The following is an 18,170-nucleotide window of genomic DNA, read 5'->3' as shown; positions in this document are numbered from 1 at the left end:
ATGATGCTATGCTGAGTAAATAGATAGAAAACATGACATGCTTTAAAATTACGCATGCCCTGTGCAATGGCGACAAACTGCATACATTTTTAATATCTATAGGCAACGCTTTAAAAGCCTTTACAAGCTACCATTTTAGATTTACAGAGGAGGTCTAGAGCTATAATTACTGCCCTTGATCTGACGTTCGTGGCGATACCTCACATGCATGTTGCAATCGCTGTTTCCATACTGGGAAAGGGTCAACGCTCACGACCGCAGGTGTGCGCGTGCGCGGATGGGCGAGGGTCCTTTTTTTTTTTTTTTCCTTTTTTTCTGATTTATTTAATTATTTTTACACTGTCCCTTTAATTTTTTTTTTTTTTTAATGCTATCTCAGGGAGGGGGGGGCATTTTCTCCCGCTGCTTGTAAAGGCAATTCTGCAGCTAATTAACCACTAGGAATGCTTTTACATGAAAGCCCATTGCCGGCTGAAAAAAATGATACCAGGATGATGCCAAATGATACGAGTACGTCACTGGTCCTTGTTGGGTGTATATGCTATGTTCTTTTTTTCTTTATGCAGCCTGTGGGCTGAATGAAAAAAAAGAGAAGAAATCTCTGCCAGAAAAAGTGTGTGGTGGTATGCCCACCATTAGAAACCTCCCTCAATCCACCCACTTCTAATGGTGGGCACATATGAAATGTGCCAACAAATATAAAATATATATGCCGAAGCATAGGGGCCATCCACCCACTGGCCACCCCAGGCCCCCATGCTTTGGCATATATTCTCTTTTTTTTTAACTGCGGATGAAAAATCTCATCCGGCAGCACTGCACACACCTACTTATGTCTATTCTGAAAGCAAGACCCTGTTGCTGTCAGAATAAACAGGTCAGTGCTGCAGTTTGACGTTCCTGCAAAAAAATCAACAATGGTTGACAATAAAACAAACTCAATAAAACAACTTTATAAGGAAAAGTGTGTGGTGGTATGCCCACCATCAGAAACCTCCCTCAATCCACCCACTTCTAATGGTGGGCACACATGAAATGTGCCAACAAATATAAAATATATATGCCGAAGCATAGGGGCCATCCACCCACTGGCCACCCCAGGCCCCCATGCTTTGGCATATATTCTGTTTTTTATAACTGCGGATGAAAAATCTCATCCAACAGCGCTGCCCACGCTGACTTATGTCTATTCTGAGAGCAAGTTCCTGTTGCTGTCAGAATAAACAGGTTAGCGCTGCAGCTGAAAGCATTCCTGCAAACCGAAATGGTTAACAATAAAACAACAATAAACCAGTGAAAGTCAAACAATCACAAAAATGACAACAACAAAAAAAACTATAACTATTTTTGGTTTTTACATTTTTTTATTTTTTTGGGGGGTATTTGTACTTTTATTTATCTTTTTTATTTTTTTTAACTTTTTTTTTCCAAACTTCAAACATTTAAACAGCTGGTAGGGTCTCTCCAAATGCGATAGCCAGTTTCCTGACTACCTAACATCTTTTGAGACCCTGTGTAAATGTGCCCTGATCTGTGCCGTGCTGTACCCTATACTAATAGTTCACTAGTGTATGGTAGAGGCGGAAGCAGGTCTTGATGCAGAGGCCAGGTTGGCCAGGACAGGAGGGACAACAATAGCGGCTGTCACGCCTAATTCCACGTTTGCTGCAGACGCGACATCTTTTTTGGGGTCTTCTTTGGGTTGGGGTACCAGGAATGGTATCGGGAAAATGTCTCTCATGCAGACGGCTAACTGCATCTGGGAGAGGGATTTGGGGCGCAGCACCTTCTGGATACAAAAGGGCCCTGATGTTCTCTAACTGGAAATTTAGGTATGATCCACTATGTCCAGTTGCTTTATAGAGAACAAAAGCGTTATATACAGCCAATTGAAATAAATAAACTGACACTTTTATGTACCAGCGTTTGGATTTTCGGGAAACTAAATACGGCTGCATCATCTGGTCATTGAAGTCCACCCCTCCCATGTTAAGGTTATAATCATGGACACAGAGGGGCTTCTCAACAACACCAGCTGCCGTGGTAATTTGGATGGTCGTATCTGCGTGAATGGAAGACAGGAGGTAAACATCCCGTTTGTCCTTCCACTTCACTGCGAGCAATTCTTCATTTCTCAAGCAGGCTTTTTCCCCCTTTTTAAGACGGGTATTTACAAGCCGTTGGGGGAAGCCTCGGCGATTAGATCGCACAGTGCCACATGTGCAAACTCCCAAATTGAACAAATGTCTAAATAGTGGCACGCTTGAATAAAAATTGTCCACGTATAAGTGGTACCCCATATGGAAATAGGATGACGCCAAGTCCCAAACTATCTTGCCACTGCTCCCCATGTAGTCTGGGCATCCGGGGGGCTCCAAGTAACTATCTTTTCCCTCATAAATCCGAAACTTACATGTATAGCCTGTTGCCCTCTCACAGGTCTTATACATCTTGATCCCATATCTGGCACGCTTGCTGGGGAGATATTGTTTGATTACAAGGCGGCCAGAATATTGAATGAGGGACTCATCGATGCAGATGTTTTTCTGGGGAGTATACACATCTGCAAATTTTTGGTTAAAGTGATTTACGAGGGGCCGAATTTTGTGGAGCCGGTCAAATTCAGGGTCACCCCGAGGACGACTGAGTGAGTTGTCGTAGAAGTGCATAAAACGCCTTATCGTCTCATATCTATGCCTGGCCATGGCAGAAGAGAACACGGACATGTGAACAAGAGGGTCGGTGGACCAATACAACCGCAATTGATTTTTATCATTAATGCCCATGTTGAGGGTTAGGCCCAAAAAAACTTTAAATTCGGAAACCGTAATGGGTTTCCATGCGAATGGTCTGGCAAGGTTTGAATTTGGGTTGGCGGCGATAAATTGTCGTGCATATAAATTGCTTTGATCCACAATCGATGCATAAAGATCTTCTGTGAAAAACAGCTCAAAAAAATTAAGGGGAGTATTTAAATTTGCTGTTTCCACCTGAATTCCGGGTTGGGCAGTGAATGGGGGAAGTACGGGTGCTGCAGAATTTGTGGGCTGCCAATCAGGATTTGCAAGCACATCCGGAAGGACACTAGGGGCTCTACGGGCCTGTCTGCGAATTCTTGGTGGCCGCGGGACACTACTTGTGCTCGCCACCGCACCAGCTTGTACTGCACTTATGGGACTCGCCACGTCACCAAGTGTTACTGCAGTGCTGGTATGCCTACGACCAGGACGTACTAGGCCGCTGGTGCTCGCCAGTTCACCAAAAGATACTGCGGCACTAGTACTGGCACTCTGCTGCATATGAGAGTCATCATGCATTTGTACCACCTCAGCAACCTGTGAATGGGATCGGGTACGCCTGACCTTAGCAGGGACCACTTCCTCGTCGTCTGAGCTAGCTGTCAGGGTGCCGCTGCTGTCTATAGGTTCGTATTCTGAGCCTGGTTCTGCCAGTGAGTCTTCCCCTTCGCTCCTACTTGACATGCTCAGAATCCTATAGGCCTCTTCACTAGTGTACCTTTGCTTAGACATTTTGGCCACTAAATTTACAGGTACCTAGTGCGACTCACGGGAAAAAGAACGCCTGGCTGTCAGGGACTTCTTGAACCGCTACACAAAATTTACCGACAAGTGCTAACAGATATCAGGCCTGATTCTGTGAACACTGCGGTTTTGTGTGTAATATGTATCAAGTGAGAGTTATCTACTGACACTGCACTTGCTGGGGGAGCAGGGGGGGCGTAGGGGCTAAACGCAGGTGCTGGCAGGTGTTGGGGCTCATCCCGCTAACATTGCGTTTTTGGGGATACTAAAGTAATGTGAATGCTGGTATAGCGCTGATCTGATCAAAGATATTGATCCAATCAGACACTATACTAGCAATGAAGGTTTAGCGTGCAAGTAAGCGTGTTCCTGGCAATCAAGGGGTCAAATGTGATTATTTGTGTACTAGCGGGCAAACTGGTGCTATCTGGGAGGGGCGCTAAAACTATCGGAAGTCACCAGTGACACTAATACAGTGATCAGTAAAAATCTGTTCACTGTAATCAATGACACTGGTGACAGGGCAGTGAAGGGGTTAACTGGGGGGGGGGGGGATCAAGGGGTTAAATGGGATTACTGATGTACTGGCGGGTAAACTGGCGCTATCTGGGAGGGGCGCTAACACTATTGGAAGTCGCCAGCGACACTGATACAGTGATCAGTAAAAATTGGTTCACTGATCAGTGACACTGGTGACAGGGCAGTGAAGGGGTCAACTCGGGGGGGGGGGGGGGCGATCAAGGGGTTAGACGGGACTACTGGTGTATTAGCGGGCAATCTGGCGCTATCTGGGAGGGGCGCTAACACTAACGGAAGTCGCCAGCGACACTGATACAGTGATCAGTAAAAATTGGTTCACTGATCAGTGACACTGGTGACAGGGCAGTGAAGGGGTCAACTCGGGGAGGGGGGGGGGGGGAATTAAGGGGTTAAATGGCTTTATTGGTGTACTGACGGGCAAACTGGCGCTATCTGGGAGGGGCGCTAGCACTATTGGAAGTCGCCATGGACACTGATACAGTGATCAATAAAAATCGCTTCACTGATCAGTGACACTGGTGACAGGGCAGTGAAGGGTTAACTGGGGGGGGCAATCAGGGGGTTAAATGTGTCCTAGACTGTGTTCTAACTGTCAGTGTGCTGTTTTACTCACGTTTAAATGTCTCTTCTTCTCTGTCTGGAACGGAATGTGTCCAGGCAGAGAAGAATGACATCATATCCTGCCCTGTGTAAATATCAACACAGGACAGGATAGGACAGGGACCGATCATCCGATTTCAGCCAGAAATCACTGGCTGAAATCTAATGATTGATCCCTCCTGGATCGAATCGGATCACCTGCGGGTCGGCAGGAGCGCGCGCGCGCGCCCCCTACCGGCGAAAGTGTCGGGAGCGCGGAACCCAGGGCGGCAAGCGGTTAATATATCGACTTGTGTACAATCAGGGTGCCCATACATGGATCAAAATTCGGCTGGACCCAAGTATGGCCAGCTTAAGTTTGCTGTTGCTTTGGGTTGCTCTCCTCAATTGTGCAGTCACCAGGTTTGCAGGTGAAACTAAATTGCAACAAGAACTAGACAATAGAAAAAATCTGATAGACATTCACCCATAGTGCATCCACACACTAAGTGCTTTTTTTATTTCTTTTGAACTCTTTGGCTGCCAGGCCTTGCACTATATTTTTAAACTCAGGTGGCCAGACTATATTTTCCATTTTTCCTTTTTTTTAAATTTGCTTATTTTTCCTTTACAGCTTTCAAAAAAGATTCCCAAACCATACATTTTCTGAAAGCAAAGGATCGGTAGAATAAAAAGTAGGTGTTGCTGATTTTTTAGGTCACAGTAGTAATAAAATAAAATAATATTTTTGCTAAAAGTACACCAAAACCATTATTAGCTATCACAAATACAGCATCAGCACATGTTTGTTTACAAAGCGTACGCAAATATGCAGGCTGCATATTTGCGTACGCTTGGCGTGAAGGGGTTAAACATAGGACCGATAGAATAAAAGAAGCTACTGGTTTTTAGGTCCTACGGTAGTTGCGTAGGTAGTTTATCAAAATGATATTTTTGCTAAAAGTATACTATATTCATTATTAGCACACGCAAAGAGAGCAAAACGTACAAAATTCTTGCAAAGTTTCTACAAACTGTATTGTTAATAAATAATATATTTGTACATTTAAAATGTTTCCTTTTTGTGAAATGGAGGCACAAGGGAGAAAAGTACAGCATATTTACTGTGGGCAAAAGACAAAATCACTTTTAAATATTTTATTTTGGGTGATGTAAGTTTCATCAGGATTAATTCCACTGAAAAATTACAAAACTTTACCCTACATTGAAAAGGATTCATGAGCTGGTACATGAAGTCTCTGTGTTTTCACAATCCATAGTAGTATTGTATTCAGTTTAGGAAACATACAAACCTGTCCAATGTAACCACAGTCAGTCGTATCTCCACCCCCCTTTATCTCTTGTGCAGTAAATGAAGAAACCATAGTGTTGGATTGCTTTGGGTTTAGTACATATGCTATCTGGTCTCACCAAAATATTAAAATTTTTCTCCTCTATACTCCAACCAGGATGGCTCCTACCATGAAGATGTTGGCTACGGTGTTAGTGAGGGACTGAAATCTAAGGCACTATCCTTGGAAAAGGCTCGCAAGGAGGCGGTTACTGATGGATTAAAGAGAGCACTCAAGTAAGAGAGACACCTGAGCTGGGTGCTTCAGTCACACTTCTGATTTTTCCAGCTATTCTTTTGTACTATCTGAGGCATATTTGGCTTGCTTAAATACATCAGTAAATATGATATGCAGATATTTTAAATAAAACATGATGTGAAGGGTGTGCATGATCTGCTTTCTTTCTGAAATATGTTATTTGTTTGCTGCCACACTTACCAAGGGCATATATCAGGAATTATGACTTCGCTACCCGCAGGCATATTCAAGGCCACGAATTGGAAACTAGTGAAGCCTGGGACCAGACTTTTTAGAATACAATTAGAAATGGCAGATCACATACTTTTTTTTTTTTGCATTTGGAGATTATTAGACAGTGTTAAAACCCGTCAGGAATTTATTGCTAAAAAAGAGAAACAGTTTGTATTCATTCCATAGACCTTAAAGCTTTTATTGAGCTAATTTCTTTATAGTATGTCAGGGGACACAGAACATCTTCCAATCCATTGCGATAGAGTTATGCTGCCACCTTCAGGTGATTGGACTATGGCAAAAAAACAAGACAGGAAGTCCTCTCCAAGGCATATCCCTTCCCCGTTAGGCAAAGTTTCATGTTTATTTTCTTGTGTGTTAACTACTTGCCCTCCAGAGGAGTTACCACCTGTAAGGGAATTACCGTGAGACGGCTGGCGAATACACGTGGGCATGCGCACAGAAATGCGCGAACGTGCACACGCAGTGAAGATTGGCGCCAGACGGACTATTTAAAGGGTGCCTCTGCCTGTGCTGAGTGCTGACTGGTCTTCAGCTGTTCCCCGTTTCCTGCTTGTTCCTGTGTGATTCCCTTGTGGCTGACCCGGCTTGTTCATGACCTGACTCTTGATTGCTTTCCTGCTTGATTCTTGTTCCTGACTTCGGCTCTGCTCCTGACTTTTGGCTTGCTTATGGTTTGGTACCTCGCTGTCCACCCGTTGACCCCAGCTATTCCTATGACATTGCTCCTGTCTCCCATCCCAGCTTCCTCCCTTGCTCTGGTGCACGCCTGTCTACCTTGATCACATGGAGAACCAACTACCAGCCAAGCCAGATGTTTCAGCAACCATGGGTCCCTCTGCAGTCTCAGATATAAATACTCAGAGACAGAGCTCAGCATAATTTATGGAACTTTTCCTCTACCTGAACCCCGGGTGCCAATACCTGAATATTTTACGGGAGACCGCAGGAAGTTTCGACCCTTTTGTAGTTCCTGTGAGCTATATTTTTCTCTGCTACCAAGAACTTTTCCATCACAAAGCACCAAAGTGGGATTCATTATTTCACTCCTTCAGAATAAACCCCAATCCTGGGCACACCACCTTCGTGAGCAACATGATCCGGTTCTAAATTCTACGGGCTCTTTTTTCTCAGCCATGTCACAACTTTACGCTGATCCTTTCCGTCATCAGACTGCAGAATTTATGCTCAGCAAGCTACAGCAAGGCCAAAGGCCTATAGAGGACTATGTGACTGAGTTCTGTTTATGGAGTTCTGACACTCAATGGAACGAGTCTGCTCTCCGCCATCAGTTTCGCCTCGGTCTCTCCAACACCTTGAAAGATGAACTTGCCGGAGTAGGGGTACCAACCATGCTAGAGGACCTGATAAACCTAGCCATTCAAATCGACCGACGGCTCTGGGAAAGGCAGGGTGAAAGAACTAGCAGGGGTCTCTTGATCTGCTCTGAAATAGAGACTCCTGTCCCCTCACCCATTGCTGTCGCATCAGACATACTCTCCAGCAAAAGGGGGCATTGTAATTCTCCTCGTAGGAGCTTTTGGAGACCACCTTTATCCTGTGCTGAACGTCTTCAATGACAAAACTCCAACCTCTTCCTCTACTGTGGTGATGCGGGTCACCATGTACTGACATGTCCAGTGAGACCTCCTAAGCCCTCTCCTATCTGGTTCCATATGATGCACCCACAAGAAACGAGTCAAACGCACCTCTCCTTCTTTCTTCACTCGCAACTTGCTGAAAGAACTATTACTGTACTAGCAATTATAGACTCTGGTGCCTGTAGCTGTTTCATGGATTCTACCTTTGCTAATAAATACAATATCCCTCTCTGTACCAAGAAACAAAGATTTTCGGTCCATCTGGCTGATGGCTCTGGTATCAGTTCTCGCCCAGTGACGCAAGAGACTATGCCAATCTTCTGCCACTCATCCTCAGGACATCAGGAACTTCTATGTCTGGATGTCAGAACCTCACCAATGTTTCCGGTCATTCTCGGCATGCCCTGGCTAAGGGAGCACAACCCATCCATCAAATGGCTCTCTGGGGAAATCCTCCTTTCTTTCGAATACTGTCAGACTCATTACATTCCAAAGGAACCATGTTCAGTGACTCCTCTTCTTAGTATCCATCCTGATTCAAAGATGATGAAACTTGTCCCTACCGCCTACCATGAATACTTGGATGTATTCAACAAAAAGAGTGCCAATACTCTTTCCCCGCACGGACCCTACGATTGTCCTATTGAACTCCTGCCTGGTGCCAAGATCCCTTTTGGGTGAATTTACCCTCTCTCTCCGAATTGGAACTAGAGGTCCTCCAGAATTACATAGATGAAAGCCTGGAAAAGGGGTTTATTCTTCCCTCCTACATCACCAGCGGGAGCTGGCATCTTCTTTGTCGAAAAGAAAGATCATACTCTTAGACCATGTGTGGACTATTGTGATCTAAATAAAATAACAGTCAAGAACTGCTATCCTCTTCCTCTGATTCCTGAATTGTTCCAAAGGCTACGAGGGGCATGTGTCTTTTCAAAACTAGATCTGAGAGGTGCATACAATTTAGTCAGAATTCGTGAAGGGGATAAATGGAAGACGGCCTTTCGAACACTCTTTGGGCACTTTGAATACCTGGTTATGCCATTTGGCCTTTGTAATGCCACATCAACATTCCAACATTTCATTAATGATATATTCTGGGACTATCTTGATTTATTTATCATTGTCTATTTGGATGACATCCTAGTCTTAAGTTCAATAGAACAACACTGGGACCATGTGAAGAAGATACTGGGTAGGTTATGCCATCATCGCCTCTATGCCAAAGCTGAAAAGTGCGAATTTGAGATACAGACCATTCAGTTACTCAGACTTGTGATTACTCCCGATGGCATTGCTATGGATCCTCAAAAAGTGACCTCTGTATTAGAGTGGCCCGTCCCAGGAGGCACGAAGCGGTACAATGCTTTGCTGGAGGGAACTTCACACCCTATCCTCATTTTTACGGATCACAAAAATCTGGAATACTTGAGAACTGCAAAACGCCTAAGGCCACGGCAGGCAAGATGGGCACTTTTGTTCTCTTGCTTTGTGTTTCACTTGACATAATGTCCAGGATCAAAGAACGGCAAACCAGTGCGCTCTCACGCATGTTTCATGACCCAATAGTATCATCTGAACCTGACACGATCCTGCCAGCTAAACACTTTTTACTCCTGCAAGCAGACCTTGTATCACATATAAAGGAAGCGGTTGATGATCATCCACCCCCCTTGGAAATGCATCTTCAGCTAAGGGACGGCCTCTGTATCTGCATAAAGAACAGATTTATATACCGGAACAACTCAGGACTCTCATTCTTAAAAGATGCCTTGATCATCCTTTAGCGGGTCACTTCGGGATCCACAAGACCTCAAATTTGGTCTCCTGTACCTTCTGGTGGCCAAACTTAATGAAAGATTGTAAAAATTATGTTAGATCTTCCTCGATATGCCTCCAAAACAAGTCTGATAGAGCCAAAACCTGGGGCCTATTGGAATCCCTTCCAGTACCTGAAAAACCATGGAGTATGATTTCTCTGGATTTTATTGTAGAGCTTCCCCCATCCGAAAGGGTTCACCACCATCTTTGTCGTGGTTGATCGTCTGTCAGAAATGGCCCATTTCATACCCCTGAGAGGGACTCCTTTTGCTGCTGAGACTGCTTCTGCTTTCATTAAAGAGATTGTGAGGCTACATGGTATTCCCAGCAATATCCTATCCGATCGGGGAGTGCAGTTCACTTCTAAGTTCTAGGAAGCTCTGTGTGAGGCACTAGAGATCAAACTTTGCTTTTCTTCTGAGTATCATCCACAAACGAATGGGAAAACTGAGAGGACAAGCCAGACCCTTGAACAATATTTATGATGTTTCTCTTCTTACTCACAGGATTATTGGGTGTCTCTCCTTCCATTGGCAGAATTTGCATATAACAATTCCATCCACTCTGCTACCAAACAGTCCCCCTTTCATGTCAACTATGGATACCATCCTTCCTTCCTCTCTGATATGCCGGGGGAACCCGCTGTCCCGGCGGTACAAGAAAGGCTGGATTTCCTCAATAGGAATGGTCAAATGTTACGAGAAACTATTTTAGAGGCTCAAGCAAATAACAAGAGATTATTTGACAGAAAAAGAAGGGGGAATCTGAATCTGAAACCAGGAGATAAGGTTTGGCTATCCACAACAAACGTGAAATTGAGCTGCCCTTCAAAGAAGCTTGGTCCAAGGTACCTGGGACCATTTACAATCAAAAGAAAGATTAATCCTGTAGCTTTTGAATTAATGTTACCAAAGAATATGAAGATCCCTCCAGTATTCCATGTCTCTTTATTAAAACCAACAGTCCCAAGTCTATTTCCGGATCAAGGTCCAGAATCTCCTGCTCCACTGCTTGTCGAAGGTAATGAGGAATATGAAGTAGAAGCCATCCTTGACTGTAGAAAGAGAGGTGGTCAGACCCAGTTCATCAAATGGAAAGGCTACGGTCCAGAGGATAATTCCTGGGAACCATCCGCTAATGTCCATGCTCCACGGTTAGTGCAAGCTTACCTTCATCTTCATCCTGAAAAACCAGCTTTAGTAGGCATCCGGAGGCTGCCCCTAAGGGGGGGGCAATTAACGGAAATTTCCCATGAGACAGCTGGCGAATAGACATGCGCACAGAAATGCGCGATTGCACACACGTACGTGCACACGCAGACGGACTATTTAAAGGGTGCCTCTGCCTGTGCTGAGTGCTGACTGGTCTTTGGCTGTTCCCCGTTTCCTGCTCGTTCCTGTGTGATTCCCTTGTTGCTGACCCGGCTTGTTCCTGACCTGACTCTTGATTACTCTCCTGCTTGATACTTGTTCCTGACCTTGGCTCTGCTCCTGACTTTGGCTTGCTTATGATTTGGTACCTCGCTGTCCGCCCGTTGATGACCCCGGCTATTCCTAAGACATTGCTCCTGTCTCCCATCCCAGCTTCCTGCCTTGCTCTGGTGCACGCCTTGCGATCTACCATACCAGCTCTGCATATCGCTACTGTTCCTGAATCGGTGGTCCATCAGTCTTTTAAGGACTCCAGCTGCAAGTGCTGCAAACAACATCTGCTGGCACTCTTGTCCCCCTGGTCCCTAGACACCCTTTGTTCCAGTGGGGTCAGGGCTAGTGACACAAGTGAGGCCGACCTCGTCATTTCAGTCTCCAATCAGGTACGGACTTCGGTGGGCATTTTGACACTGGGGGGAACTGATTTGGTGTCACTGACATCTCCAGTGACACCAATACAGTGATCAGTGCTAATAAAAAGCACTGACACTGTACTAATGACACTGGGTAGGAAGGGTTTAACGTGGGGCTATAAAGGGTTAACAGTGTGCTGATTTACTGTGTGCTGTGTCTGTGTGCTTCACTGTAAGAACACTGCTTTGCATGGCTGTACTGTGCACAGCCATTCTGAGCAGTGTGCACGAGCTGACAGGAAGGAGAACTGTTTTGTTTACAAACCGTTACCCCCCCCCCCCCCACCCCTGTTGGAGATCCTTAGCAATCAACGGGCACCGGCGAGTAATCACCGGTCGGGACCCAGTGATTGACAGCCGAGGCCGTGAATGGCGGTGCGGGTAGGGCGCGCGTGCCTCGCGTGTGCCCCCTACCCGGAAATGCAAAATCACATATATATACATGATTTTGCACACCCCTGCCACCCTGTAGCAGCATATCTGCTATAGGGCGGCAGGAATGTGGTTAAATGTTGGTCATGTCTCTGAATGAAAATAGCTGTATTCATAGCATAGGGAGTTGAATCCCTGAAGGCCCTATGTGGTAAAGCCCGCTGTCATAGGTGAGGATTTGACCTCCCTGACCTCCCATGGTATGGCTAGTGCCTTGGGGTAGCCCCTCTGCTGACACCTGTGCCATGACTAATAACACCCCCCCCCCCCTCCTCCAGGAGGAAGAATGGTTTTGTTTTATTTTTTACTTTTTTTTTTCTATAAATTTACGTGTAGTGTTTTATAGGAGCTCCTGAGCCGCCCTGATGGCTACATAGTGGAGTTGGAGCTTAGGGGCAATCTGGATAGTTCTAGGTTCCAAATGCAGAGGGCATAGAGCTTCCTTTCCATCCTCTGCATTCCCTCTCCAATGGCCAAGCTGTGGACGCAAGACTCGACTCGGCCAATGACATCACAGGTATGGGGTGTAGCTTCCTAGTGGGGCCATATTGGTTACTATGATTTCCAGAGACCAACGAGCGGTGTGAACAAACAGGCTTTCTCCTTAGTTTGGGAAGGGGAGAATGGGGATGAGTAGGTCCACAATACAATGGCTCATAGCTGCAAGCTGAAATTTCACAGCTTCCCCCCATGTTTACTGCTTTCATATATAAACAGAAGAATATTCCCACACTTAGTGCATAAAGTGAAATGTGACCGTAACACACAAAAAATATCTTAATACAAGAAAAATATTACTTAAAAATAGGTGTGCTATCAATTATAAAAACAAAATGTGTCATATTAAGTATACATACAGTACGTATACTTAATATATGACATTTTTTTTTATAATTGATAGCACACCTATTTTTAACCTCTTCACGCCGGCCGCATACAAATGTCTGGCCTCCCGGCGCTTCACCACTTATATTATTTGGTTTCACATATCTTGCGGTATAGAGAATAGGTGATAGCAGCTGACTCACTAGGTTCTGTGGAGCGCAGGGGGATTTTTGTATTTTATTGCAAATGTGCGGCTGCTCGGCGTCTAGGCCCAGATGCCGGGAGGCCGCACATTTGCGTGCGGCTAGCGTGAAGGGGTTAAGATATAAATAAGGTATTCAGTGTTGCATTTGACATATTTTTGTCTGTAATACTTGAATCCAGAGTATGGTTGAGAAAAGAGAGAACCACAGATTAGAGCACTGTGGAAACACTGCAGTTCATTGTTTTTAAATGTAAACTAATGTACCTAGGCAAGAAGAATCCCTTGATAGAGTACCATATTTGGGGTGGAGTGTTGGCCAGCACCACAGAGGAAAAAGATATGGCTGTACTTGACAACTGCAAAATGAGCAAACAGTGTGGCCATGCAGTGGGGAAAGCAAATACATTTTTAGGATGCATCACAAGGGTAAATTGCTGCTCTCACCTCCACTCTAAACTCTAACTTCAACAACGCATAGACTTCTGGTATCTCTGAACAAATAGTGTATATATTTTGGTCTGTTTGTGTTGATTGATTCTTACCTCTTGTTGCACTTCTTTTATTACTCTGGCCTGTGTCTGGTCTGCGTTTGAGAAACATCCCCCTAATTCATGTGACCCTTATCAGTTCCTAATTGGGGTGGAGAAGAGTTGCTCATTTGACCATTTCCCTATAAATTTAGATCAGCTCATGGGGGGAGGGCACAGTCACAGAAGGGGTGCAGTTTTCTGCGTGAGTGCGGTTTTTGCAGGAGTGGCAAGCTGCAGTTGAACACAGCGGTTTTTGCAGGAGTGGCAAGCTGCAGTTGAACACAGCAGTTTAACTCAAGCAGCAGGAAGATACAGCAAAGAACTCTACTGCAGGCTGGATAGGCTGCAAGCAAACACCCTGGGAAACATCTCCTACAAGTCTGAGTCCCACTCCACCTACCTTTTAATATGCCGTCTCTACTCCTTCTTTTCATATTACTATCCTGCGTTCCCAAAATCTCATTTCCTTACCCCTCTGCTCCACCCCAAAGATTACACCTCTCACACTCACTGTTACCATCTCCCCATCTCCCTACTACTGCTCTCATCACCTTCTGCTGATACTTCACTCACCTGCTGACCCAAACACCAGGACTGGAAGGCATGCGCGCTCGTGTACATCCCGCTCCCATGTTACTTTTCTCACCCTTCTTCTCCTAACCTCTGGGGATATCTCCCCAAATCCTGGTCCTCCAGTATCTCACCCCCACACCAGCCACCCTCTTTCCTCTGGGAATAGCTGCAATCCCCCCAATCTAATATCAATCCCCGTGCTCCAAAAAACCACCATCCCTTTTTCATGTGCACTCTGGAATAACCGCTCTCTGTAATAAGCTCACCTCTGTCCATGACCTTTTTGTCTCCCGCTTCCTTAACCTACTAGCAATTACAGAAACCTGGCTTCAAGCAGCAGATTATTTTTCTCCCGCAGCACTTTCTTATGGAGGCCTTCTCTGGACCCACTCACCCAGACCCAGTGGTCGGAAAGGAAGTGGGGTTGGTTTGCTTCTATCCCCACTGAGCACCTTTCAAGTCCTCCCTAACCCTCCCTCTCTATCCTCTTCTTTCGAGACTCACTGCATTCAAATGTTTTCTTCCATTTCTCTGAGGATTGCAATGATCTATCGGCCTCCTGGACCGGTGTCCCGCTTTCTTGATGATTTCTCTACCTGGCTACCCTACTTTCTTTCCTCTGAACTACCCACTATCATTCTTGGAGATTTTAACATCCCCATTAATGTCAACAACCCAGCTACATCCCAACTCTTCAACCTAACCTCATCTTTTGCCTTAGCGCAATGGACACAGTCTTCCACTCATTCTGAAGGGAATACATTAGACATTGTTTTCTCCCATCTTTGCACTCTCTGCAACCTCACAAACTCCCCCTTTCCTCTCTCTGATCACAATCTCATCACCTTCACAGTGTCCTCATCTTCAAACACTTATCATTCCAAGCAGCAAATAATTACCCGCAGAAACCTTCACAACTTGAACCCTGCTCCTTTCCACTCTGCAACTGACCGCCTCTATGACAGATTCTCTCCCCTATCCTGCCCTGACCTGGCCACTACTGTCTACAACACTTTGCTTTCATCCACACTAGACTCACTTGCTCCTATAACGCCACAAAGCATCAGGCCCTGACCATTACAACCTTGGCAGACTGACGACACCAGAAATCTTAAACAACATAGTCGTGCACTGGAGCGATTGTGGCGTAAAACCAAATCTCACCAAGCATTCACCCTATATAAATCTACTTTCTTAACATACAATTCCTCCCTCCATGCTGCCAAACAAGCCTACTTTGTCACTCTTATTAATACCTTGTCATCAAGTCCTCCTCATCTCATCTAGAGATGAGCGAAGTATTCAAAAATTCGATTCGGCTGATTCGGCGAATTTGAGGAATAAATTCGATTTGAGGCGAATATATTCGCTGCGAATTTAACTTTAAAAAGGGTGTTTCTAGGCTTCAGAGAGCCTTTATATTAGTGCAGAACACTGTACCTTTAATTTAAATGCCCTTGGAGTCTGCTGGGGAAGAGAAATAATACTGTCAGTCAGTATGACATGCAGATGAGTGCCGTCGATCTTAGAATCACCGCACACTTCACTCATTTGGGCAGTCACGGGGCCAAAACCAAAGTGTGGAGCCACAGTGTGGCGGTGGAGGCAGCAGCAATGGGAGGCCATACAGCACCCTATGACAAAATGGAACCCACCAGCAGTGTGAGGAGACCTGAAAGTGGCACATGGCAGAGTGTGGCGATGGAGACAGCAGCAATGGGAGGCCGTACAGGGACCCATGACACACTCTGGACCTGGCAGCAGCATGAGGAGGCGGTACAGGGGCCCATGACAGATTACGGGCCTGGCAGCAGCATGAGGAGTCGGTACGGGGGCCCATGGCAGATTACGGGCCTGGCAGCAGCAATGGGAGGCCCGTAATCTGCCAGCACCCTATGACAAAATGGAACCCACCAGCAGTGTGAGGAGACCTGAAAGTGGCACATGGCAGAGTGTGGCGATGGAGACAGCAGCAATGGGAGGCCGTACAGGGACCCATGAGACACTCTGGACCTGGCAGCAGCATGAGGAGGCGGTACAGGGGCCCATGACAGATTACGGGCCTGGCAGCAGCATGAGGAGTCGGTACGGGGGCCCATGGCAGATTACGGGCCTGGCAGCAGCAATGGGAGGCCCGTAATCTGCCAGCACCCTATGACAAAATGGAACCCACCAGCAGTGTGAGGAGACCTGAAAGTGGCACATGGCAGAGTGTGGCGATGGAGACAGCAGCAATGGGAGGCCGTACAGGGACCCATGAGACACTCTGGACCTGGCAGCAGCATGAGGAGGCGGTACAGGGGCCCATGGCAGATTACGGGCCTGGCAGCAGCAATGGGAGGCCCGTAATCTGCCAGCACCCTATGACAAAATGGAACCCACCAGCAGTGTGAGGAGACCTGAAAGTGGCAAATGGCAGAGTGTGGCGATGGAGACAGCAGCAATGGGAGGCCGTACAGGGACCCATGAGACACTCTGGACCTGGCAGCAGCATGAGGAGGCGGTACAGGGGCCCATGGCAGATTACGGGCCTGGCAGCAGCAATGGGAGGCCCGTAATCTGCCAGCACCCTATGACAAAATGGAACCCACCAGCAGTGTGAGGAGACCTGAAAGTGGCACATGGCAGAGTGTGGCGATGGAGACAGCAGCAATGGGAGGCCGTACAGGGACCCATGAGACACTCTGGACCTGGCAGCAGCATGAGGAGGCGGTACAGGGGCCCATGGCAGATTACGGGCCTGGCAGCAGCAATGGGAGTCCCGTAATCTGCCAGCACCCTATGACAAAATGGAACCCACCAGCAGTGTGAGGAGACCTGAAAGTGGCACATGGCAGAGTGTGGCGATGGAGACAGCAGCAATGGGAGGCCGTACAGGGACCCATGACACACTCTGGACCTGGCAGTAGCATGAGGAGGCGGTACAGGGGCCCATGGCAGATTACGGACCTGGCAGCAGCAATGGGAGGCCCGTAATCTGCCAGCACCCTATGACAAAATGGAACCCACCAGCAGTGTGAGGAGACCTGAAAGTGGCACATGGCAGAGTGTGGCGATGGAGACAGCAGCAATGGGAGGCCGTACAGGGACCCATGAGACACTCTGGACCTGGCAGCAGCAAGAGGAGGCGGTACAGGGGCCCATGGCAGAGTGGCGAAGCGTAAGCACCTTAAATTGAAGGCCATACAGAGGCCTATGTTAAAAATAATAACATGTTTGGGGCATGATTCATGGCGGATTTAGTCAGTTGTGTCAGGAACTGGTGGTTTGAAATCCAGACTAATCCACGCCTGATTCATTTTCACAAACGTGAGTCTCTCCACACTTTGGGTGGACAGTCGTGTCCTCCGCGGAGTTACAATACCTCCTGCCGCACTAAACACGCGCTCCGATGCCACGCTACTGGCCGGGCATGACAGCCTTTCAAGGGCAAATTCAGCTAGTTGGGGCCAAAGGTCAAGTTTCGTTGCCCAGTAGTCAAGGGGATTGTCTACCTCGGTTGGCAGGGTGCTGTCCAAGTAGGCCCAAGCCTGTTGTTTAAGGTCCTGCTCCAGGTCCACCTGATGCTGCTGCTGCTGCGGCTGGTTAGTAGTTTCCTCACTGCGCTGGTGAAGAAAGCTACTCATCATCGACTGCAGACTGAGGCAGCCGCTGCTGGTGGAGCTGCCACTGCTCCTACCACCCCACCCCTCTCCTGCTGCCATGGCAACGGAACGCGAGCGCACAGGGCCCACAGTGTCTGAGGATGGACGTTGGCGCAGAAAGGCAGAGACCAACTGACTACATAGGTGGTTTTTATAGTACGTTATTTTGGCCTCCCTCTCAGCAGGTGTGAAAA

General features: G+C 46.8%; 1 protein-coding gene across 2 annotated transcripts in view; it reads left to right on the top strand.

Moving 5' to 3' along the window:
* Positions 1–18,170, top strand: part of RAD52 (RAD52 DNA repair protein) — a 124,182-nt gene that overhangs the window by 27,060 nt on the left and 78,952 nt on the right. For both annotated transcript variants that reach the window (XR_016311939.1, XM_089671794.1), the window contains exon 6: positions 6,131–6,249. Coding sequence is in view for 1 of the 2 variants with exons in the window: in XM_089671794.1 (XP_089527920.1) it covers positions 6,131–6,249 (119 nt within the window). In the remaining variant the exon portion in view is untranslated. The remainder of the gene's footprint in view (positions 1–6,130; positions 6,250–18,170) is intronic.

This window comes from Staurois parvus, unplaced genomic scaffold, assembly GCF_062004578.1.
Source record: "Staurois parvus isolate SC_StPar_1 unplaced genomic scaffold, SC_StPar_1.0 ptg000114l, whole genome shotgun sequence".
NCBI classification, from domain to species: Eukaryota; Metazoa; Chordata; class Amphibia; order Anura; family Ranidae; genus Staurois; species Staurois parvus.
Note: the sequence above shows the minus strand (reverse complement) of the source record. Positions and strands in the feature narration are given on the sequence as shown.